General features: G+C 44.2%; 1 protein-coding gene across 17 annotated transcripts in view; it reads right to left on the bottom strand.

The window, feature by feature from the left end:
• Window positions 1-25,425, bottom strand: part of LOC127005652 (peregrin-like) — a 49,491-nt gene that overhangs the window by 11,547 nt on the left and 12,519 nt on the right. For 10 of the 17 annotated variants that reach the window (XM_050874715.1, XM_050874716.1, XM_050874726.1 and 7 more), the window contains exons 10-21: window positions 25,217-25,356; window positions 21,789-21,937; window positions 18,315-18,374; window positions 14,245-14,467; window positions 12,687-12,811; window positions 11,530-11,650; window positions 7,302-7,490; window positions 6,473-6,602; window positions 5,763-5,898; window positions 2,419-2,534; window positions 1,187-1,413; window positions 129-363 (exon numbers count right to left, since the gene is read on the bottom strand). In XM_050874715.1, coding sequence (XP_050730672.1) covers window positions 129-363; window positions 1,187-1,413; window positions 2,419-2,534; window positions 5,763-5,898; window positions 6,473-6,602; window positions 7,302-7,490; window positions 11,530-11,650; window positions 12,687-12,811; window positions 14,245-14,467; window positions 18,315-18,374; window positions 21,789-21,937; window positions 25,217-25,356 — 1,851 coding nt within the window. The remainder of the gene's footprint in view (window positions 1-128; window positions 364-1,186; window positions 1,414-2,418; window positions 2,535-5,762; window positions 5,899-6,472; window positions 6,603-7,301; window positions 7,491-11,529; window positions 11,651-12,686; window positions 12,812-14,244; window positions 14,468-18,314; window positions 18,375-21,788; window positions 21,938-25,216; window positions 25,357-25,425) is intronic. The other 7 variants (XM_050874720.1, XM_050874731.1, XM_050874725.1 and 4 more) reach the window with 5 other exon arrangements.

Below are 25,425 nucleotides of genomic sequence, written 5' to 3'. Positions count from 1 at the left end.
AAACACAGACAAAGAAAGGGCGTTCCAGAGTTTACCAGTGAAAGGGATGAAAGAATAAAGATGCTGATTAACTCTTGCATGTGGAAAAAGAACACCATCAGTATGAACGCTGGAGTGTCTGGGTGTACCTTCTGGCTTGGTGGCCTTGGCTTCATCTGCCACCGCTGCTGTGCTGCTCTCCTGCTGCTGCTGTTGTTGTTGTTGTTGTTGTTGTTGCTGTTGCTGCTGCTGTTGTTGCTGCTGCTGTTGTTGTTGTGGCGGCTGCTGCTGTGGCTGCTGTTGGTGCTGCTCTACAGTGACCTTGTGTGAGGGCTTGTTGATGCGTGCGAAGAATGAGTCAACGCGCCGCTGTTTCAAGTTGTCCTGAAGCAACAAGGGCAGTGAGGAGGAGGCAGGCGGGGCGGTGATGAAAGGCAAGGATAAAAGGAAACTAAGGGCCGCTTTCACAGTCACTTTGTTTGTTTTGATCGTTACCAATGGCGGCGATCGCGCTATAGTATTTCCATGTAAAACTGGCCGATGGGGTAGTGGCGGCTGCGGGGTGAGCCCAGCCCCGCACCTTGCCACACACTCTCAACGCCTCTCGCTTCCTCTGCAGCCATCACTACCCCATAGGCCAGTTTCATGTGGAAAACTATAGCGTCGATCTCCGCTATTGGTAACGATCAAAACAAACAAGGTGACTGTGAGAGCGGCCCTTAGCGTGGGCTGACGACAGATATTAAAAGGGTCAATAAACATGAAATATACACAGGGTAACATCACAAAGGCTGTCCATGGCACTGAAACTGTTGTGCCATCAGGATCATTGCAAATGGGTAAGAAAATTGAAATCATCACTGTCTGCACAAATGATGTCAAAATTTTATGTTGTCATTTTCTGCATCAACAAGCAGCACTGAATTTGAAGTAATGTAGATCATCCCCAAAATGTCTATTCTCTTATGTATGTGAGTAAAATTAGAGGATATTTATTCATTACTGATCATTTCATCTTACTAATACATGACACAAAAATAAAGAAATGACAACTTCACATCCTCTTTTTTTTTCACAGCAAGGGAGACGGCTCAAGGGCAACTAAGCAAAAAAGCAACAAAAAGCCCGCTAGCCGCTGCTCCAACAAAAGTAACCAGAATAAGAGGTCAAAAGAGAGGTCAATTGCAGTAAATTTCTGCCGACCTACCTTGGGGGTGGTCCTGACGCTGGGCTTGCGGTGGTGGAGGCTGCGCGGGGAGGGGGTGGTCAGGGGGGAGAGGGAGGACACACCCACCCTGCTGGGTCCGGAGGAGAGGGTGGGGGTGTGGCTAAGGTGCGAGGCCACCAGCTGGGGGGCCAGGGGGGGCGGGGTGCTGGGGCGGCTGGGCTCACCGGGTTCAGCTTCATCGTCGATCACCGAGCTGTCGTCAATGTCTGGGGGATGACGATGTGTTAGGGGTGTGTCAAGGATGTGGGGATGGAGGCGGTGTGCTGAGCTTTTTCATGATAAATTCTTGTACTTTACTTAACCCGGTAGCAGTGGGGATCATGTTCTTAATGGTCCCTCTAAGCGAGAAAATGAGAAAAAATCATCACTCGCACAAACTATTTCATAATATATATCAAAGCATTTGTGATCAGTTTATGTATCACCTATTTTGGGGGGTTTATATCATGGCACAAATTTGGCCTGTCACTGCTACCAGGTAAATGGGTGTGTCTATGCAACAAGGTAATCTAAGACAGTTTCAATATATCTTGTGTCTCAATGGAACAAAGTAATCTAAGACAGTTGTAATATGTCTTGTGTCTCAATGGAACAAAGTAATCTAAGACAGTTGTAATATGTCTTGTGTCTCAATGGAACAAAGTAATCTAAGACAGTTGTAATATGTCTTGTGTCTCAATGGAACAAAGTAATCTAAGACAGTTGTAATATGTCTTGTGTCTCAATGGAACAAAGTAATCTAAGACAGTTGTAATATGTCTTGTGTCTCAATGGAACAAAGTAATCTAAGACAGTTTTAATATATCTTGTGTCTCAATGGAACAAAGTAATCTAAGACAGTTTCAATATATCTTGTGTCTCAATGGAACAAAGTAATCTAAGACAGTTTTAATATATCTTGTGTCTCAATGGAACAAAGTAATCTAAGACAGTTTTAATATATCTTGTGTATTGTATTGTGGGGTATTTCCAGAAGTAGTTTTATGACCCTGGTGGTAGTCTGACCCTTCTTCTGTACCGTGAACCTTAAGAACCACTCATTAGATCCTGGTTGACCCCATCTTTGACCTATAGAACTACTTGATGTGAGAAGTGAAAGTGTCTTATAATACCAATCTATATTCTCATGAAACACACACACACACACACACACACACAAAAAAAAAAAAAAAAAAAAATGCTAAAAGTACAGTGTTCCATCAGTGCCTCACCAGAGTCTTCCTTCTCGGACTCATCATCAGAGTCGTAGTACGGTGCGTTGGTCTTGTGGCTGGCACTCCCGGATTGACTCAGTGCCAGCTTCCTGCGCACGATGCCAATTTCACGCCTAGAGAGAAAATGAAACACAGAAAAATGTTAGATAGACTAAAGATGCTTAGCCCAGTAGCAGTGGGGATCATGTTTCCTAATGGTCCCTCTAAGTGAGAAAAATGAGAAAAAATCATCACTCACACAAACCATTTCATAATATATATATATCAAAGCATTTGTGATCAGTTTAAGCATCATCTATTTAGGGGGGTTTATATCATGGCACAAATTTGGTCCGTCACTGCTACACGGTAAAGCCACAAATTTGGCCCGTCGCTGCTACACGGTAAAGCCACAAATTTGGCCCGTCACTGCTACCGTGTTAAACTCTACTCCCCTGTGGTGCCAAGTATATCTGTTAAGTGTACTAAGGCCTTCACCACCCTCTAACTCTTAGCCATGTTGCCTCAGGTCTCCCCCCATTTTAGAAACTAGAGAGCTTTACTTCACCACTCACTCACTCACTCAAGAACACAATATTCAAGCTCTGCCTACATGGTGATCTTGACACTCTTGAGGTATATCCAACCCTACCATACCTCCGACCCACCTATCTGTACCCTAACTTAACCTAACCTCATGCACCCTTACCTAACATTCCACCTCCCCAACTGCCTCCACCACTCACCTGATAAGCTTGAGGTATATCCAACCCTACCATACCTCCGACCCACCTATCTGTTCACCTCCCCACCTGCCTCCACCTCTCACCTGATAAGCTTGACCCTCTTAAGGTATATCCAACCCTACCATACCTCCGACCCACCTATCTGTACCCTAACCTAACCTAACCTCATGCACCCTTACCTAACATTCCACCTCCCCACCTGCCTCCACCACCCACCTGATAAGCTTGACCCTCTTAAGGTATATCCAACCCTACCATACCTCCGACCCACCTATCTGTACCCTAACCTAACCTAACCTCATGCACCCTTACCTAACATTCCACCTCCCCAACTGCCTCCACCACTCACTCACTCACTCAAAACACAATATTCAAGCTCTGCCTACATGGTGATCTTGACCCTCTTAAGGTATATCCAACCCTACCATACCTCTGACCCACCTATCTGTACCCTAACCTAACCTAACCTCATGCGCCCTTACTTAACATTCCACCTCCCCACCTGCCTCCACCTCTCACCTGATAATATATCCAACCCTACCATACCTCCGACCCACCTATCTGTACCCTAAGTTAACCTAACCTCATGCACCCTTACCTAACATTCCACCTCCCCAACTGCCTCCACCACTCACCTGATAAGCTTGACCCTCTTAAGGTATATCCAACCCTACCATACCTCCGACCCACCTATCTGTACCCTAACCTAACCTAACCTCATGCACCCTTACTTGACATTTCACCTCCCCACCTGCCTCCACCACTCACCTGATAAGCTTGACCCTCTTAAGGTATATCCAACCCTACCATAACATTTCACCTCCCCACCTGCCTCCACCTCTCACCTGATAAGCTTGACCCTCTTCCTAACCTCATGCACCCTTACCTAACATTCCACCTCCCCACCTGCCTCCACCACTCACTCACTCACTCAAAACACAATATTCAAACTCTGCGTACATGGTGATCTTGACACTCTTGAGGTATATCCAACCCTACCATACCTCCGACCCACCTATCTGTACCCTAACCTAACCTAACCTCATGCACCCTTACCTAACATTCCACCTCCCCACCTGCCTCCACCTCTCACCTGATAAGCTTGACCCTCTTAAGGTATATCCAACCCTACCATACCTCCGACCCACCCTAACATTCCACCTCCCCACCTGCCTCCACCACTCTCCTGATAAGCTTGACCCTCTTAAGGTATATCCAACCCTACCATACCTCCGACCCACCTATCTGTACCCTAAGTTAACCTAACCTCATGCACCCTTACTTAACATTTCACCTCCCCACCTGCCTCCACCTCTCACCTGATAAGCTTGACCCTCTTAAGGTATATCCAACCCTACCATACCTCCGACCCACCTATCTGTACCCTAACCTAACCTCATGCATCCTTACCTAACATTTCACCTCCCCACCTGCCTCCACCTCTCACCTGATAAGCTTGACCCTCTTAAGGTATATCCAACCCTACCATACCTCCGACCCACCTATCTGTACCCTAACCTAACCTAACCTCATGCACCCTTACCTAACATTCCACCTCCCCACCTGCCTCCACCTCTCACCTGATAAGCTTGACCCTCTTGAGGTATATCCAACCCTACCATACCTCCAACCCACCTATCTGTACCCTAACCTAACCTAACCTCATGCACCCTTACCTAACATTTCACCTCCCCACCTGCCTCCACCTCTCACCTGATAAGCTTGACCCTCTTAAGGTATATCCAACCCTACCATACCTCCGACCCACCTATCTGTACCCTAACCTAACCTAACCTCATGCACCCTTACCTAACATTCCACCTCCCCACCTGCCTCCACCACTCACCTGATAAGCTTGACCCTCTTAAGGTATATCCAACCCTACCATACCTCCGACCCACCTATCTGTACCCTAACCTAACCTAACCTCATGCACCCTTACCTAACATTCCACCTCCCCACCTGCCTCCACCTCTCACCTGATAAGCTTGACCCTCTTAAGGTATATCCAACCCTACCATACCTCCGACCCACCTATCTGTACCCTAACCTAACCTAACCTCATGCACCCTTACCTAACATTTCACCTCCCCACCTGCCTCCACCTCTCACCTGATAAGCTTGACCCTCTTAAGGTATATCCAACCCTACCATACCTCCGACCCACCTATCTGTACCCTAAGTTAACCTAACCTCATGCACCCTTACTTAACATTTCACCTCCCCACCTGCCTCCACCTCTCACCTGATAAGCTTGACCCTCTTAAGGTATATCCAACCCTACCATACCTCCGACCCACCTATCTGTACCCTAAGTTAACCTAACCTCATGCACCCTTACCTAACATTTCACCTCCCCAACTGCCTCCACCTCTCACCTGATAAGCTTGACCCTCTTGAGGTATATCCAACCCTACCATACCTCCGACCCACCTATCTGTACCCTAACCTAACCTAACCTCATGCACCCTTACCTAACATTCCACCTCCCCACCTGCCTCCACCTCTCACCTGATAAGCTTGACCCTCTTGAGGAATATCCAACACTACCATACCTCCCTAACCTCATGCACCCTTACCTAACATTCCACCTCCCCACCTGCCTCCACCTCTCACCTGATAAGCTTGACCCTCTTGAGGCGAGCCACGTGATGCCTCAGTAGGTTAGCCTTGTCCAACAGCTCCAGCAGCGCCTTCTCTCGGTCCTCCAGGCTCCAGCACTCCTCTGTGTCTGCCGCCAGTGCCTCATCTACTGCTCAGAAAAATACAAATAAAAACAGATACATGAATAAATAAAAAACTTCAGACTCCCTGAATCCCTGGTGTGTTTCTTTACTGTCTTCCTGTTTCAATATCTCCAGTTTCTTCCCAATCTACCTAAGTCCACCCTACTTCATCCCAACCTATTGCATTCCTATTGTTGTTATATTATTATTGGGGGCTGAAAGTGTCCTGTTTTATGCTCAGATTTTTTAATGATGTAAAATGTGTATGGCTACTGAGGTACAAACACAGGTACCCAAGTTTTATATTGCTTTAAACTCCCCGAATCCTTGGTGTTTCTTTAATGTCTTCCTGTTTCAATTTCAACTCAATTTTCTTTCTCATCTACCTAACTCTACCCCACCTACTCTACCAACATATTTCTAGATAGTTTTGGGGTTACTGTAGAAGTGAAATTTGCAATAGTAAAAACTGTCTTGGTTAAGGGCTGACTGCATTAGCATCAAAATACAGATACAAAACAATGCTAAATATTCACCAAGCTTAGTTACACCAAAATAGAGGAGTCTAGCCAGTCAGTGTTTCTACCCACAGCTTCTCACCTTCTTTAATTATTTTGTTGTCAGAGATCTCCGGGAGTGGCTTGGGGCGGTGGGGCAGGAGGAGGCCCGTCTCCATGTCAAAGCCAATGTTCTCCACGTTTCTTCTCAGCTGTCGGATGATTGCACCGCCCTGAGGAGTGAAGGTTACGTGTGAGTCTTGGATGGTGGGTGAGGACAACGTTTGAATATAATGTGGCACCAGAACTTTTATATTTTTACAGTAAAGAAAGCAGTGCAAAGGCAATACATATTAAAACAGTAAAGTCCATTAAGTACTGCTCCTATGAAAGAGAAGAGAAGCGAGTGGCCAGGAGTGATCAATTTCGGATGGAACGTCAAGGATTTGGTGGCATTAATTGACTCACTGCCACCCAAACACACGCACACATAAAAGCTTGTGGCATTAGTGGGCTCACACACACACACACACACACACACACACACACTAACACACTTCCTCACTGATTGATTTATAAAGCCACATAGTTACGGCCCAGTGGTCATGTAGTGCAACGAATTTAAGATCAGAGTTAAAATCAAATACATAAAAAAAAAAAAGTTAAAGGTGCATAATACAAATTCAAACAGTAACACACACTCCCTCACCCCCTCAGCTCCTTACGCCTCCCTCACCCCCTCAGCTCCTCCCTGCCTCTCTCCCCCCCTCAGCTCCTAACCGCCTCCCTCACCCCCTCGGCTCCTCCCTGCCTCCCTCACCCCCTCGGCTCCTCCCCGCCTCCCTCCCCCCCTCAGCTCCTAACCGCCTCCCTCACCCCCTCAGCTCCTAACCGCCTCCCTCACCCCCTCAGCTCCTCCCCGCCTCCCTCACCTGGTCGCGCAGCTTGACAGCCGTGCGGTAAAAGATGGTCTCCTTGGCATTGTAGACGAGGCAGTTCTCTATCATGAGCTCGAAGTCACTGGCAAACTGGTCCACATCCCGGTACTGGTGCGTCTGGGCCTTCTGACGCATGGTGGAGAGGTCCATCGGGTGCTTCACCACGTCAAGGTAATCGTGGACCTGGGAACGGGAGGAAGGGAGGAGAGTTATGTAGTGTTTGGCTTTTTCTTGTAGCTTTCTGAGTCTTTTTTCTTGTAGTCGTGAACCTGGAGATGGGAAGGAAGAGATGATAGTTACATGTTTTCTTCTTGTTATTTTTATTCTTTTTGTTCTTGTAGTCGTGAACCTGGAGAAGAGGAGGAAGAGGGGGATTTTTTATTTATTTATTTTTTTACGAGGGAGGCAGCTCAAGGGCAAAAAACACAAGTAGCAACAAAAAAAACGTCATTAGGTGCTGCTCCGACAAAAGAAAAAGGGACGAGAGGCCAGAAGAGAGGTCGGTTTGGGTGGAGAGGTGTCTGTCTGTATGGATAGTTAATGTAATGCTTTTCTCTCTCTCTCTCTCTCTCTCTCTCTCTCTCTCTCTCCTGCCACCAGATGCCACCAAAAACAGAATATTGGTTTCATTAATTTGGTTGCCCCTTGAACACTAAACACCTCTTCTAATTTGGCACCTCAACACCTCTTCTAATTTGGCACCTCAACACCTCTTCTAATTTGGCACCTCAACACCACCTCTTCTAATTTGGCACCTCAACACCTCTTCTAATTTGGCACCTCAACACCTCTTCTAATTTGGCACCTCAACACCTCTTCTAATTTGGCACCTCAACACCTCTTCTAATTTGGCACCTCAACACCTCTTCTAATTTGGCACCTCAACACCTCTTCTAATTTGGCACCTCAACACCTCTTCTAATTTGGCACCTCAACCTCTTCCAATTTGGCACCTCAACACCTCTTCTAATTTGGCACCTCAACACCTCTTCTAATTTGGCACCTTAACACCTTCTAATTTGGCACCTCATCATGTACTATTTCCTATCGTCTTTATCGTTTTCATTTTCTATAGTATTAACAATGTGTCAGCCTATAGTATTCATTATAAACCTATCTATATAACTGTCAATGTCGTTAAATTAATAGTGTCGTTCTACATTATATATCATTACTACTTTCAATCATAATCAATAATCAATCATTACTATTACATGTACTACTTTTATTCCTGATTTAGGCAGTATTGGTGGACTCCCTCACACACCCACACTAACACACTTCATAACTGATTGATATATTTGGGTATGGAGTCTCGGAACCACAACTGGTCATCATTCAGTGCCAAATTTCAGATCAGAGTTAGAATCGTATATTTTTGTCTCTCTCTCTATAAGGGATGATAGTTAAGTAGTGTTTGTTTTTCTCATTTCTTTTCCGATTCTTTCTCTTCTGTTCATCTCCTTTTGTCATCTCTGTGTTTGGAAGGGATGATAGTAATGTTTTGTTTTTGTTTTGTTTTTTCTTCCTCATTATTTCTTTTTCTTCCCTGTCTTTTTTTTTTGTCTTTGTCTGGAATAGATGATTGTTGGATATTGTCTTTATTCTTATTTCTTTCCAACTCTTTCTTTTATTCTTTCTCCTGTTCATCTTCTTTGTTGTCTCTCTGGAAGGGATGTTAGTTAGGTAATGTTTCTCTCTCATTTCTCTCTGATTCCTTTGTTCTTTCTTGTCTCCTTTTTTGTTTCTCTGTCTGGAAGGGAAGGTAGTTAGGTAATGTTTCTCTTTCATTTCTCTCTGATTCCTTTGTTCTTTCTTATGTTTCCTTTATCTGTTTCCTTTTTTGTTTCTCTGTCTGGAAGGAAAGGTAGTTAGGTAATGTTTCTCTCTCATTTCTCTCTGATTCCTTTGTTCTTTCTCGTCTGTTTCCTTTTTTGTTTCTCTGTCTGGAAGGGAAGGTAGTTAGGTAATGTTTCTCTCTGATTCCTTTGTTCTTTCTTGTCTCCTTTTTTGTTTCTCTGTCTGGAAGGGAAGGTAGTTAGGTAATGTTTCTCTCTCATTTCTCTCTGATTCCTTTGTTCTTTCTTATCTGTTTCCTTTTTTGTTTCTCTGTCTGGAAGGGAAGGTAGTTAGGTAATGTTTTCTGCCTCATTTCTTTCTATTTCACTCTTCATCTTTTTTGTCTGTTTGCAAAGGACGATATGCAATGTTTTTTTCTCTCATTTCTTACTGATTATTTTTCCTCTCCTGCTTGTCTCTGTGTGGATGGGATGCTGGTGCTCATTAGTTCTCATTCCTTTCTAATTCTTTTTTTATTTTCTCTCTTATGTCTCATTATTTCTGTCTGTTTCCCATTTCGTCTCTCTGTCTGGAAGGTGTGATAGTTATGGGTTGTATTTCTCATTTCTTTCTGATTCTTTCTTATTTTCTCTCTTATCGATCTCATTATTTTTGTCTGTCTCCCACTTTGTCTCTGTCTGGAAGGTGTGATAGTTATGGGTTGTATTTCTCATTCCTTTCTGATTCTTTCTTATTTTTTCTCTTATCGATCTCATTATTTTTGTCTGTCTCCCACTTTGTCTCTCTGTCTGGAAGGTGTGATAGTTATGGGTTGTATTTCTCATTTCTTTCTGATTCTTTCTTATTTTCTCTCTTATCGATCTCATTATTTTTGTCTGTCTCCCACTTTCTCTCTCTGTCTGGAAGGTGTGATAGTTATGGGTTGTATTTCTCATTTCTTTCTGATTCCTTCACTCTTTCGTTATGATTGTCCAGTCTCAGAAAGCAAGGCAGTAAGCAGAAGCAGGTCTTGATAAACAGATAGGTGGACAAATTAGCAGATAAGGTAGTAAGAAAGGTATGAAAAGATAGGAAGATAACTAAGAGATAGAAGTTGGCAGTAAGATGGAGGTCCGTATTACAAGTCATATCCGAGAAGTTTTGGGTCCCTACAAAGGTCAGTTTAGGGGCCGTATTACAAGTCCAATCCGAAAAGTTTCAGGTCCCTACAAAGGTCAGTTTAGGGGCCGTATTACAAATCCAATCTGAGAAGTTTCAGGTCCCTACAAAGGTTGGTTTAGGGGCCATATTACAAGTCAAATCCGAGAAGTTTCAGGTCTCTACAAAGTTATCCATCCTGAACTCTGGAGGGACTTGTAATAAGGCCCCTAAACCGACCGTTGTAATGACCCGAAACTTCTCAGATTCGACTTGTAATACGACCCAGAGAGACAAGTGAGATAAACATACAGTAACAGATACATAACAGTCAGTGGTGAAATAAGATAGATGGGAAAACAGATAGCTAGCAATTGGTAGTGAGACAGGTTTAAGTACACTATACCTTGGTTTATGAGTGCCTTACTTTACGAGCAAGAAAAAATCACTAAAAATGCCTGGCTAATGAACGGTGACTTGGTGCACGAGCATACTGTTTGTGCAAGTTGAAGACATGAGCGTGGATTTCCTTTGTTCACTGCAAGATGAGAGCGCTCAGAGCAGAAGACAATGGGAATGGGGTCTCTGTCCACATTGTACACCCACAGAGGTAGCAACCGCGCACTCGTGTCCACTTATGTTTGTGGTCTAGTGTGCGATCTTTGTGTTTTCAGTACGACAGACAGTGTGCGTTCGTTTTGGTTTAAGAGCGAAATTACAGAACGAATTAACCCAGTAGCAGCGACGGGCCAAATTTGTGGCTTTACCATGTAGCAGCGACGGGCCAAATTTGTGGCTTTACCATGTAGCAGCGACGGGCCAAATTTGTGCCATGATATAAACCCCCCAAAATAGATGATACGTAAACTGATCACAAATACTTTGATATATACTATCAAATGGTTTGTGTGAGTGATGATTTTTTCTCATTTTTCTCACTTATAGGGACCATTAAGAAACATGATCCCCGCTGCTACCAGGTTAAGCTTGTAAGCTGAGGTATAACTAGAGATAGGAAAAAATACTAACAAATGGATAGCAATCAACAGTGGGACAAATAAATAAACACAGGTAGATAAATTACAATGAATAGGTTGGTAGATAAACAAATACCAATAAAATGTGTATAATAAAGTAATATACATAGACCAACATATGATCTTTACGTAAACAAATACCGATAGCCTTATAAACATCACAGCCAGATTGTTGAAGAAAAACATCCTGAGAGAAACACAGATACAGGCGGCGAGGTGGTTCATCACACAGCCACAGACTCACTCACCTCCACCAGGTCCACCGGCTCGGCGAAGATCATCTGCTGGTCCTTCTCCTGTATCTGGTCGATGGTCTGGAGCAACAGGTGGACGAAGGGAGCAAGCTGGACCTTCTTCTCCTCGGCTTTCCTGCAGTATAGAGATGGCTTAATGTGTGTGTGTGTGTGTGTGTGTGTGTGTGTGTGTGTGTGTGTGTGTGTGTGTGTGTGTGTTTAGTTGCTTCCTGTGTGTGTGTGTGCTTATCTGGTTACTTAATGTGCGTGTGTTTATCGATTTACTTACTGTGTGTGTGTAATTCACCTCTTGGTCTGCTGCGGGTCTCTCTCAAGACAGCCAGCCGTTCCCCTACGGAAGAGCACAGAGCTCGTAGTACCGATCTTTGGGTAAGACTGAGACCACTCACACACAACACAACGCGACAACAAGGTCACAACTCCTTGCCTGACGTCACGTACCTACTCACTGCTAGGTGAACAGGGGCTACACGTGAAAGATAAACCCAACTTATCTTCACCCGGCAGGGGAATCGAACCCCAGTCCTTCTGGTTGTGAGGCAGACGCTCTATCCACTGAGCTACTGGGCCGTGTGTTTGTGTGTGTGTGTGTGTGTGTGTGTGTGTGTGTGTGTGTGTGTGTGTGTGTATGTGTGTGTGTGTGTGTCACCATACACTAAACTGACCCAAAAGCTCTGCCTCCTCTTCCATAGCTTAGCAATGGGAGCTGATTGGTTGGATGAAAGGAAATTGGAGTTAGGGCAAGGCTTCTGGACCAACTTGGTGTACAGTGGCTATAGTGGTATTTACCTAGTTGTGGTACACGTAATAAGAGTTGGTCTAATGTTAGTCTGACTCCACAAATATAAGTACTATAGTCCATCGACTTTAACTTGAGCCCTGTAGCTTGGGCCGGGGAAACCTCCATTCTTTACAGATCTAGCGATGACCTGCGCATGTTAATCTGTCTCACTGTTAGTCTGTACGTTATCTATTTATGGAACATATATATATTCGTAATACGACTGCATGGTGTTATGAATGGCTTGGGATTAGAGGGAAAGACAACGAATGAGTCGCGCCCAAGGGCTCAAGTTAAAATCGAAAGACTATAGTGGGTAATAATAAATACACATACAATATTGAAAAGACTGCTGAATGGAGGTACTTACGCCTTGACGAGCTCCCTCTTGGTCTTCTCCCTCTTCCTGATGAGCTCACAGAGGAGGCGCGCCCGCTCCAGGTCCTGCCTCAGCCGCTGCCAGTATTTGATCTCCTCGCGCAGACCCTCGGCCTCCTGCCCACACACAAGGGAGAATGTTATGTGCTAAACCCTCGAAGAACATAATGATAGCCGGACAAAAAAGTGAAGAAGGAAAACAAAACATCACACACTCAGCTCACTCACTCCAACCATAACACACACACACACACACACACACACACACACACACACACACACACAAACACAAAAGATCACACTCAGGACATAACACATACAACACATAACATCACACACTTTGCTCACTCACTCCAACCATAACACACACACACACACACACACACACACACACACAAACACAAAAGATCACACTCAGGACAACACATACAACACAAAACATAACACACTCAGCTCACTCACGCCAACCAAAACAAACACACACACACACACACACACACAAGATCACACACTCAGCTCACTCACTGCTACCAAAACATGACAAGACACACACAACATCCCTTGCCAATACAACACATCAACACAGTCCACACCAATGACTTCAAACCTGACCTGACCTAACCTAGCCCAACACAATGCAACCCTTGACCAAAAATACACAACAATCTTTTCCCCATCAATGAAACAGAGAACAATACAATTTGCACACTCCACACAAGCAGCTCCCAACATTCACACTAATGACACACTCCTTGTCTTTGATGGAACACTCCTGCCCAAAATCTAACTTAACCTAACCCAGTCCATCATACCACACACTCACAGCTATCTCCTTGCCGATAATACAGTCCACACCCATGACCTACACCTGACCTAACCTAACCTAAAATAGTCCACACTCAAGACCCCTTCCCTAACCTAACCTAACCCAAAGCAAAATCTTCCCACACTTGACATTATCTCCTTGCCGACAAAACAAAGACTAACACAACTTACACACTCCACCCCAACATAACCCAACACTGTCCTCATTCATGACCCATACCTAACCTAACCTAACCTAACCCAAAGCAAAATCTGCCCACACTTGGCATTATCTCCTTGCCGACAAAACAAAGACTAACACAACTTACACACTCCACCCCAACCCAACCCAACACCATCCTCACTCATGACCCATACCTAACCTAACCTAACCTAACCCAAAGCAAAATCTTCCCGCACCTGACATTATCTCCTTGCCGACAAAACAAAGACTAACACAACTACACTTCACCCCAACCCAACCCAACACTGTCCTCACTCATGACCCATACCTAACCTAACCTAACCTAACCTAACCCAAAGCAAAATCTTCCCACACCTGACATTATCTCCTTGCCGACAAAACAAAGAATAACAAAACTTACACACTCCACCCCAACCCAACCCAACACCATCCTCACTCATGACCCATACCTAACCTAACCTAACCTAATGCAACCCCCCCCCCCCCACAAACCTATCTTCCTACCAACAATGAAACAAGGAACACAAGCCCAACAACACACCTCAACACTCACACTAATGACGCGCTCCTTATCCTTGATGGTGACGGCCTTCTCCTCGGCCGGGCGCGTCGTGGTGTTGCTGCGCCGCGAGTGTGAGGTGGTGAGGCGACGCAGCAGCGGGACACCATTGCGGGACTGTCTCTTCAGGGTCCAGTAGGCGAGGAGGCGGTGCATGAACTGAGATCGCTTCTGCATGTTTACCAGGGCAGCCAATTTCTGGATGCTGATAGTAATGGTGAGGCAGGAGAGGGCAAGGCATGATGGTGATGGATGGACTCTATGGTGTGTCCGAGACTTACGCCAGATTCTTTAAATGTCGTATTAGGCTAGTTTGGCTTTTACATTTCATTTTTGGGACAGTTAATTAGAAGTGTTGGATTTTCATGGCTGAGTTGACGTATTACACTCGGTTGTAAGTGATATAAAAAGATTAACAAAAAACAAATAACTGTGCCTTTGAAACTCCATTGTAAAAAGTTATATATATAAAGGAGCAAAATTTGAAACTCCATACCAACTGATCACGCCTTGGAAAACAGTAAAACTCCATTGTAAAAAGTGATATAAAAAATTAACAAAACCAGCTGATCACACCTTGAAAAACAGGTAAAGACTAACAAAATAAACAACTAACCATGTCTTTGAAACTCCATCATAAAAAGTTAAATTAAAAAAGGAGAAAGACCAACTGATTACGTCTTGAAAAACAGGTAAACATTGAAGCTCCAGCGTAAAAAGTGATATATAAAAATGAACAAGACCAGCTGATCACGCCTTGAAAAATAGATAAACATTAGCAAAAAGCAACTAACCGCGTCTTTGAAACTTCATCGTAAAAAGTTAAATTAGAAAATGAACAAAACCAACTGATCACGCCTTGAAAAACAGCTTAAACATGAGTCCAATCAGCCACATTGTTGATGCCGAAGACTAATGAGACGTTTAGAAAATCAGGCGTCAGGCGAACCAGTCACCAAGGCAGGGATTAAGTGAAGCTTCTATATGATTTTAATGGCAAGAAAGGTAATTAGTAATGTTTGATAAGAATGGAAATTAAACTGAATGAACTGTGTATATATGAGTCAAGTGCCTGAAAAGTTATGTCAAATTATATAACGACAAAATACAAGATACATTCATATATTCAGTTTTAAATGTTATTCTTATACTATTTTAAACTCAAACTAAGGTGGTGTGTGTGTGTGTGTGTGTGTGTGTGTGTGTGTGTGTGAATGTATGTGTGTGTGTGTGTAATGTATCATATCACTTAACCTAATCCATGTCATACACCTTAACCTAATCCTTTAACACTACAGTAAGAGTAACCCCACAACGCATTACGAGGAGGCGCATGTCCAGTAGCAGCGTCACACTACGTACGGCAATACCAACGTTGTTATTCATCCCTACTGGTGTTAATTGCCTCTTACTCTACACATGCACCACCAGACCAACACACAACCGCCTCCTCAAGTTCAATCCTTTTCCGCCACTCCCGTACTCGCACACACACACACACACTCACACATACTTTTACAACAAGAGGTGAGGTGTCTAGAGGGGAAGGGGCACAAGGAACAGAGATTATTTTGTAGTTTGCACTGGGAAAGTCAGGCTACATATTGCATGAAGAACAAGAAACAAGCTGCAAGAGAAAAGTGAACTTGTTTTTGGTGTACTGAGGGTTACTTTTTTTTCCTTGCAGCTTTTATCCTGTTCTTCCTTCGATGTGCAGCCTGCCTTTCCCGGTGCAGACTAGGGAACATGTACTCTGTCCCTTAAGTCCCTTCTCCTCCTGACGCCCTAAATGTCTGAGCTTCTCTATCTACAGTCTGTGGTGGGATACAGCTAAGGACCCGCCTCCCTCTACGGCCATACAGCTGCCAAGGCCATCGGACAATATAAGAGGTACACTTGTCCATCAACAGCTTGGTTAATCTATTTTCCCCGAGTACCAACAACAATGTCTACCCACCCCATTCAAAACCAGTGGTGGGGCGTTATGTAAAGAGGAGATGTTTCACTCTGCAGGCGATTAGTTAATGGGAGTTGCATTCATCTGCATACCTGGAACTCAAGACATTATGGCAAACTCAAAAAAACAATGCATAACGAAACGATGCTCGAGTGGCCCGAACTTGACCAGGATACCAAAAGCCATGCAGCGGGACACTACAGATGAGGAGTGGTGAAGGGACACTTGTCAAGCACACAGACAAAAATAAAAATAAATAATATAAAATAAATAAATAAATAAAAAACTCAAAAAACTTCAAACAAAAAATCAAAAATACAAAGTTAAATGATGCACGCTAGGCTAAAAAATAAGGTATTACTAGAGATAGAGGGTATTAGGGAAAAGCATAGTTGTCAACCTTGCCGAGTGTCACAAGAGGCAGGGAGGTGTGCAGCAGCGGGGTAAGGTTACTTGAGGCAGACGTGTGGTTTAATGAGATGTGATGGCAGGAGTAATGAAGGAGTGTATATCTGTGGCAGGGATGGGAGAACAAAAAGAGTGATGTAGGAGAATGAGCAGTGGAATGGGTTAAGCATATTTTGTTGAGGTGGTCTGGACATTTTTTTATAGATACAGCTCAAGGGAAAAAAAATAAATAAATAAATAAATAAATCCCACTAACTGTAGCAAAAGAAAACAGGAGTGACAGAATGCAGAATATGGGCTTTGTGAAGAGGGTACATGATAATAAAAGAAGAGGGCAGAGAGAACACCAGTAGAGTGGATTGATAGGTCTGAGGAATACAGGGAGAGGGGTGGGACGGGGTGTCAGTGTTATGAAAAAGGAGGATTGGAAACTCCTTGGCATGGGAGGCTTCCAGAAACAACAGAGCATCAGCAATAGATATAGATTGGTTTCTCACAGCTTGTCTTGTCAACACGTGTCTGAATTAAGCAACAGAATGATAACAACTAATGGTGCTGTACAAGGTCCGCTCCACCACAGCTCAAATACTATAGTCTTCCAAATATGCCGAGGCCAGTCTGACGTAGGTTCTCGCAGGTCCTTTCCTCCCCTCTGCCCTGCCACACAGTCCCAACACCTATCTCTTCCTCTCATATGTAGGCTATAGGTAACATATGAGAGGAAAAAATAGGTGTTGGGACTGTGTGGCAGAGCAGAGGGGAGAAATCGACCCGCGGGAGCCAACGCCAAAACAGACTCGACAATTTGGTTTCACTTCAGTCTGGTACGAAGAGAGAGAGAGGCCTTTGTGAGTACATAGAGAGAGACCACTGCTGCCCTCCAATGCCATGCTCAGGAAGGCTGCAGTGGCCCGAAAGCCTCTTAGAGCCCCACACAGGAGGCACAGATGGACTAAAAGGCGTTGCTGCTCTATATTAGTGATCCCTACAAAGCATTGCCTCTTACACTAGCAACACTACACATGCAGACCAGACTACAGTGAGTGGTATCTGCCGACACAGCCCATTGACGTGTGTGGAGAATGAATGACAACAAAACAGTAAGTAAATTGTTCCTTCCAAGAGACATGTCCACCAAGCACTGAAGGGTTTTCTTCACTACAAGCTGGGCCAGACAGTGTTCAGAGCACCGAGTGGGCAACAAGGGTGACTGTACAATTAAAAGACTATATTTCAAGGACTAACAAGCTAAAGAAAATTATATGCAAGATAATTATTGACTTAAAAGTGTTGAAAATGTAAATAAACAAGGCAAAACATATGGGAGACAATTACTAACTTAAGAATGTTGAAAATAAAAGGAATACTGATCACTGTACAACAAAAGTACCATTCAAGGATGAAGAAAACCAAAGAAAAATATATGCGAGAGAATCACTGACTTTAAAACGTTGAAAATAAAAGAAATATTGATTTACTAAATATCGAGAATTGCTTTTGAGTCACAGTACTGATATTTGCATTACAACGTTGGTGCCAAGTTTTGTACAGCCAGCCAAGCCTCCGTGCGTCTGAACAGTGTCTGGGCAAGGCTACTCGTGACAGCATCAAGGTCACTACATCACACTCCCAGTCCAGGTCACTCTCTCACTCTCCAGCAGGGACAAAGGTTGCCGCTCACACTTACTTTTCACACGGTATGACGGGCACAGAGTTGACAACACCAGAATAGAGGGAGGGGGTGAGACTACGACACGCAACACAGGACAGAGGGTGCGGCAGGAGACAAAACAAAGAGGTTAATGCCAAACAATGCCATCTTCAAGGGGGCGGTGAAAAGGACATTGTTGAGTAAGATTAAAAAAATAAAAATGCAGCAATGATGGATATAAATTTTAAAAAGCAAACTTAAAATAACAAGAAATATTTACAAAAGATGACTGAAAATACCTGAAAAATGGGATAAAAAGACTAATCTATGAAGCTGTGAGGGGCAGACCACATCAGTACAGGACTGTATTCCAACTGTGTCGCACGAAGGCACACACTGACCTGATAGTGACGAACCATAGCCTGTGTTCTTTATCCATTCTAACAATGCAGAAAGTTGCATCCAAAGATGAATGAGGTATTTTTACAAAGAGATTTAATTTGTAATGAGCCACCAGCCGGGAAGGTTATTTATCTATTGTAGCAATGCAGAAAATTATGTCCAAATGTAAATGAAGTAATTTAACAAAGACTTAACATGAGGTGTTCCTTAAAACTGTCCTAAAGAATCTGTATAATCTTCTTTGCCGATTCAACCTCACCCGCGCCCTGCACAAAAGTGAACACCTCATGCCCTAGCCTTGCCTCCACTGTGCTCTGTTTGACACATCGGGGCAAAGACACCCAACACTTTCCAGCAGTGAGATCGCTGTGCCACTCAACTAGGCTGCAGCACTTATAAAGACAAATCAGAATCTGGCACAGCTGGCACAAAGTTATGGACTGTAAACTCATTACTGTTATACTTTGCCTTCCAAGTCTTTTATATAGCGGGGAAACATTGACTCGTAACCATTACAACCAAACCAAAACTCATACTATATTCTGGTAAAGGTTTCAGATTACCAATAATAGTTAAAATCACCTCCAATACAGTAAAACAATGACATGAGGGGCTGTCTTTGGCCGGCGCGGCACAGAGCACAGATCTTTGGAATACAGTGTGGGTGGGTCTGCCCGGGACATGTAGCAGAGTGGCACGACATGCGTGTGACGGGTTAACACACATCCATGCGCTGTGACCAGGCTGTGCAGGCAGACTCCAGGGACCAAGGGGCTCTTTGTGCGAGGAAATGGCTGTCAACCCTCTCTCTCTCTCCTCATGTGGCAGCTGAGGCAGGAAGTCTTGGGTTATTAGCACCCTCCTGTCAAATTTCTGCCCAAAACAGTCTCAAGTGTGATCCTGACACTTGCTAAGAATTATCATTTACACACAAAGATGTTTTTCAAATGTTGTATTAGTATTCTCAACAGTTTAGTGGTTAGTTTGGCTATTTAACCCGGTAGCAGCGACGGGCCAAATTTGTGGCTTTACCGTGTAGCAGCGACGGGCCAAATTTGTGGCTTTACCGTGTAGCAGCGACGGGCCAAATTTGTGCCATGATATAAACCCCCCAAAATAGATGATGCATAAACTGATCACAAATGCTTTGATATATATTATGAAATGGTTTGTGTGAGTGATGATTTTTTCTCATTTTTCTCGCTTAGAGGGACCATTAAGAAACATGATCCCCGCTGCTACTGGGTTAATTTCACTTTGGGGACGGAGTTATTTTGAAGTGTTGGGTTTTCACAAAGTTGGCATATTACGAACTCAGTCATAAAGAGTGATATAAAAAAATCAACAAAACCAACTAACCACACTTTGAAAAACAGGTCAAAAGGACATATCAGCCACATAGTTGTTGATGAAGACTAATACAACGTTTAAAAAAATCAAGTACATATCAGCCATTTCCCACATTTTAAAGCAGGAACTAACACTAATGCTTCACTATCATTATTAGTCACTAGCGCTATAAAACATGGACCTCTAATGCAAGTAACAAAGGCAGGGGTGGCAAGGGCTACTAACTTAGAGGCTCCTTGGACGCCCCTGGGCCTGGGTGCTTCCTGTTCCTTGTAGTGTGATAGCAGGTCCCTCCTTGGCCCCTCGCTCCCACCTTACCAACCACCACTTCAACTCCACCTCCATCCACCTTTTCCCCTGCACACATTTACCTCCCCAACCTCCACATAATCCACCCACCCCATCAACACCCACCACCTCCCTTCATCACCCACCACCCAGCTCCAGCCTTCAAAAACTGCTCAAGTCACCCCATAGCAAACTCTCCCACACCAATTTGCCTCATACTATCCACCTCATATGAGATGATTAATGTACAAGGGGTGATCAAGTCAATTACGGTGGGAAAGTCTCACATTTGGCGACTAACTGGTGCCAGAAAAAGCCCGGCGTATTCAAATTCGCCAAATACAAATCGTTGAAACAATAGGAAAACATTAACTGGTACTGGAGCCCTCAATATATTCTGTTTTGTGGGCATATTGAGGCATCTGATAACACAGTAGCATCATGAATATATTGTTATGTTTATATTTTCAATAGTACCGGGAGGGAGACTTCACAAAACAGGAACTTGTGCTGGAGTTAGATCTTATGAGGGAAGTTGGTGGAGGAGAGATGGCGTAGGGTAAGTCTGCACTGGGCGCCTTCATCACAAACCCTGCCATCATCACCACCACCAGCCAAAGTTTCTCACCACACCACTCAATGAACCCCGAGTTAGTTCACCAAGTTGTGATCCCTTCATTCCTTTCCATGTCCACCACCAGAAGGCTGATGATCAATAACTTGTGTTCATAAAGACACGACATGTAGAGGTTTTGAGTGAAGAAGCTCGGCGCCGCACGTTACACACTCACCCTTAGTGTTATCAATCACTAATGCATTTCAACATACAGTACTGCCTCCAATTTTGCAAGAATTTGATCGAAAGTGAGGATCGCAAAATAGAACTTCACAAAATTGGAACAATGAACCTAACTGAAAAAAGTAATTATGGTCAACATATTGCATTACTTCTTAGTGAAAAAAATACAGACAAGCATATCAACAATGAAAAGTGTTGCCATTTTCCTTCATAATTTTTCCCTCCCAGTACAGCTCCATTTCTACCATTTGCCTCCCATCCTCCTTTTCTTGTTTGTTCCCTCTATATTGAACCCCTGCCACCACACCGACCCTTCCCTCCAACTCTTCCTTCACTCACTAAACCACATCACACCCACAACTTATTCTATTTTTCATTTATAACTTCTCCAATCTTAGGACACCATTTCTAACACCTGTCACCCTTCCCCCCTACCCTCCTTTCTCTTCCCTCCACCCAAAATCCAACCCTTCTCTCCTCTTTCCTCCCCCTCCAAAGCCCTATTGACAATCACCACTAATTTTTTCCCCTCCATTTCTAACATTTTACCTTCCACATTCTCTCCTTTTTCCTCTTCTTCTTCCCCCATTAAGACATTGTAGAGTAAGAAAAATTGTCTACCATATCACCCTTTCCTCAACCCCAATGCCTCCCTCCCCCAGCACACTTACCGGTCAGCAGGGATGGTCGGCACGGACACGATAGGCGCCGCGGACCGCTTCTCGGCCAGGATCTTACGCGCCTTCTTCATCTTCTGCCTGGACGCCGCCTTGGCCGCCGCCTTCTTGGCCGAGTCCATGATCTCGTCAAGCTGGGGACGCTGCAAAGTGAAGACAGACTGGCCCCTCAACACGACACGTTCAACACAGCGAAAGCGGAGGCAAGCACGGTCACCGCCAGTAAGTGTGCTTGACTGTAAATGCTAGACTAGGGTCATGACTATTGCATTACTATTAGTGTTAAACCATTGTTACTGTTACTCAAGGACAATAGTGGGAGTTAATGTCCAATTATTGATTGTATTGATTTACTTTTACTCAAAGCCATTGGCATTACACTCATGGATCAATCTGTCTTTTTAGTTTACTTTATTCATAGCCAATGTTACTAAATTATAGTAAAATTTGTTCTTGTATCTTACTTCTACTTAAAGGCAATATCATTATAGATATGGGCAAACTTTCCTTATTAAGTACTCTCTACAAATACTTTGGTTTTTGTATGGTAAGAGTGTACACCAGAACCTCAGTTAACCAACAGTCAGGGTAATAACTAAACACATGAATCAGTAATAGTGAACACATGTAGAAGAGAGTAGCATTTGTGTTTGTGTGTGTAATTCACCTCTTGGTCTGCTGCGGGTCTCTCTTGAGACAGCCAGCCGTTCCCCTACAGAAGGAGCTCAGAGCTCAGTGACGTGTGTGTGTGTGTGGGTATGTGGGTATGTGTGTGTGTGTAATTCACCTCTTGGTCTGCTGCGGGTCTCTCTCAAGACAGCCAGCCATTCCCGTACGGAAGAGCACAGAGCTCATAGTACCGATCTTTGGGTAGGACTGAGACCACTCACACACAACACACTGCGACAACGAGGTCACAACTCCTTGCCTTACGTCGTGTACCTACTCACTGCTAGGTGAACAGGGGCTACACGTGTGCATGTGTGTGTGTGTGTGTGTAGCCATCTACCTTAGAGCAGTCCAGCTCCAGGTATGGCACACACACATATATTTGTATACTCACCACTACACGCTGACATTACTGATCCAACGCAAAAAAATGTTTCTCCTAACACTCTTCCACTCACTCCAGCATGTTGTTTGTCCTTTATGTTGTTTGTAAGGTGCTTTTCTGGCATTGCACATCCCAACTCAAAATAAAGGAAATGTTGGTTAACCAAGATTGCCGTGTACACATTTAAAATTACTGGATATTACCTTTGTATGGTTTGCTTCCATGTAAAAATACCAGCTACAAATCTTATATAATCCAAAAAATTTATTCTCTATATAACACTCAAAACAACTTTTAACCTTTATCCTTTTCTTCATTTAGTTAAAAAAATTTATTCTTCCATCAGGTCAAGAAGAGCCAATAGCTGGTAAACATAATGATCTTTTTCTTGACTGGGAAGTATTGGGTTTGCTTCCGTCTGAGTGATCTAACATAACAGTCTAGCACTTGCGTCTGTGAGTGCCAGGCAGCGGCGAGGCGTCAGTAACACGAGAAACTCAGCGCGGCGGAACAGCGACAGATAGGGGATTAGGTCACAGCCACGTCGTCAATTCAAGTTGGTTTAGTGATGTTATGGTTTCATTAATCATTTAGATCATAGCCACACACTCGGTTAATCCACAAATTTAACACCAAGTCCAGTTATGACACAGTGAATTCAAGTTAGTTGCATTTAACATAAAGCCAAAAAAGGAAGGTTTAATGTGGAAATGATTTATCTACAGGTTGAGTCCTTCAAGATTATGATTTATATTGTTGAATTAGTTGCATTTGGGACACTGAACTAGAAAGGGAATATTATGGTAAAAAAAGTATTTCAGTGGATGTCGTGTGGTCATCCTTTTAAGTTAACATTAAGGAAAAATATATGTGCTTTTGACTCCAGCCCAATGTGGAGACTAATGACCCCGCCAGACAACGGTGTGGTTCAGTGCACAAACAAGTGACTACATTGCCTCGTCTCAGTGGACTCTGTTAAAGGTTCTGGTGTTACTGATCCCTAAGCGTGTTATTGACAGGAAGCAGGAGAGCAGGGTGTCCCGGCCCCTCCCCAGCACAGTGTTGTAGTGCACCACAGCCCACCACACACCAGTAAGACACCACCAGGCCCTCTACCAGGCGGAACAGACCACTCAGGATTGTTATGACTCATCAGAGCCGCCACAGCCCAGTACAGACCACAGAACTTTCTTACCTTACCAGTCCAAAGCAGGTCACCAAAACTCATGAAACCTCCTCACCCAACACCACAGTCTACCACAGCCCATCACAGCCTACCAATATTTATCACAAGTAACCTCTGCCTACAAAATCCACCACAGCCCACCAGTCTACCAGCATCATCACAGCTCACCACAGCCTACCAGTGAAGCCTTAAGCACTGCACATCTCCACAGGTTCTGCTAACTCAACACACAGACATACAGCCCAAATGTATGACACCTAAGCCTATTACAGTTAACCACAGGGAGGCAGTGGATGAGTGGTCAGCTTGGGGGAGTAGTGTCCTGGAGAGCCTGGGTTTGAGTCCCGCCCATTATCGATGAGTGGCCTAAGACTACCCTCACGTTGTTCTGAAGACCACCTATCAACTTCCTCTAGATTAATTCACTATAGAGAATAAAAAATGAGTGCTGGGGAACAACATGAGCCCAGCAAAATCGCACCACTGTAAAATACTTCCCAGCACCATAAAGGGGAGGGGCTGACCACCAGGCCTACCAAGAAACCCTACCCCTGCCATAGGCTAAAACGTAGGATCAAAAATTCAAACCATAAGTCCACCACAGGCCACAACAGCTGACCATATTCATCACTCCATCAGAGTTTACCACTATTCAACTAGTTAACTATACGTAGTCTATCACCTCCGCCAGACCATCAGAGCCTGCCACACTTCACCACAGATATCATGGCTCACCACAGCCTTCACAATGCTCTTACTCTGCTTAGTCTTCCCTCATAATGGTGTCACAATGTTAGACCCAAATAGAACTGAACACTCTCCAGCAACAACACAGTCTGCTAATCTTTTCCCCTTCATGATAGAATACGAGTCAACACACACACACACACACACACACACAAGCGCACACACACACACACACACACACATTTACCATTCATTTCAAATTCCTCAAAGATATGTGAAAACAGAGGAGGCACAATACAGCGGACAGCAACAGCCTTTCAGCAGTGCAGGACAGAACAGCGACAATACAGTTTGGTGAGCTAAGCAGAGGAGGTGTGAGGACAAAGACTCGGAATGGTTGAGAGTTGAAACGGGAAAAAGTATGTACTAATCCACACACACTAACATACATACACACTCACTCACACACACACACACACACACACAGGTACATACCGCGTCTGAGTCGGCCGGTGTGTGCATGTCGCAGTACGCCGCCTTCCGCACGGTGACTGAAGTTCCGTTGGCGCTGGTCTCCCGCACGGCATCGATCTTCATGTGTAGTCCGGCCTGCTGCGCACACGTGACATGGAAGGCTGCGGGGGTGGAGGGAGTTAGTGCATGTAAAGAGTCAATGAGGGTGTGGAAAAGTTATCAAATGTCTA

Source organism: Eriocheir sinensis, chromosome 30, assembly GCF_024679095.1.
Source record: "Eriocheir sinensis breed Jianghai 21 chromosome 30, ASM2467909v1, whole genome shotgun sequence".
NCBI lineage: Eukaryota > Metazoa > Arthropoda > Malacostraca > Decapoda > Varunidae > Eriocheir > Eriocheir sinensis.
Note: the sequence above shows the minus strand (reverse complement) of the source record. Positions and strands in the feature narration are given on the sequence as shown.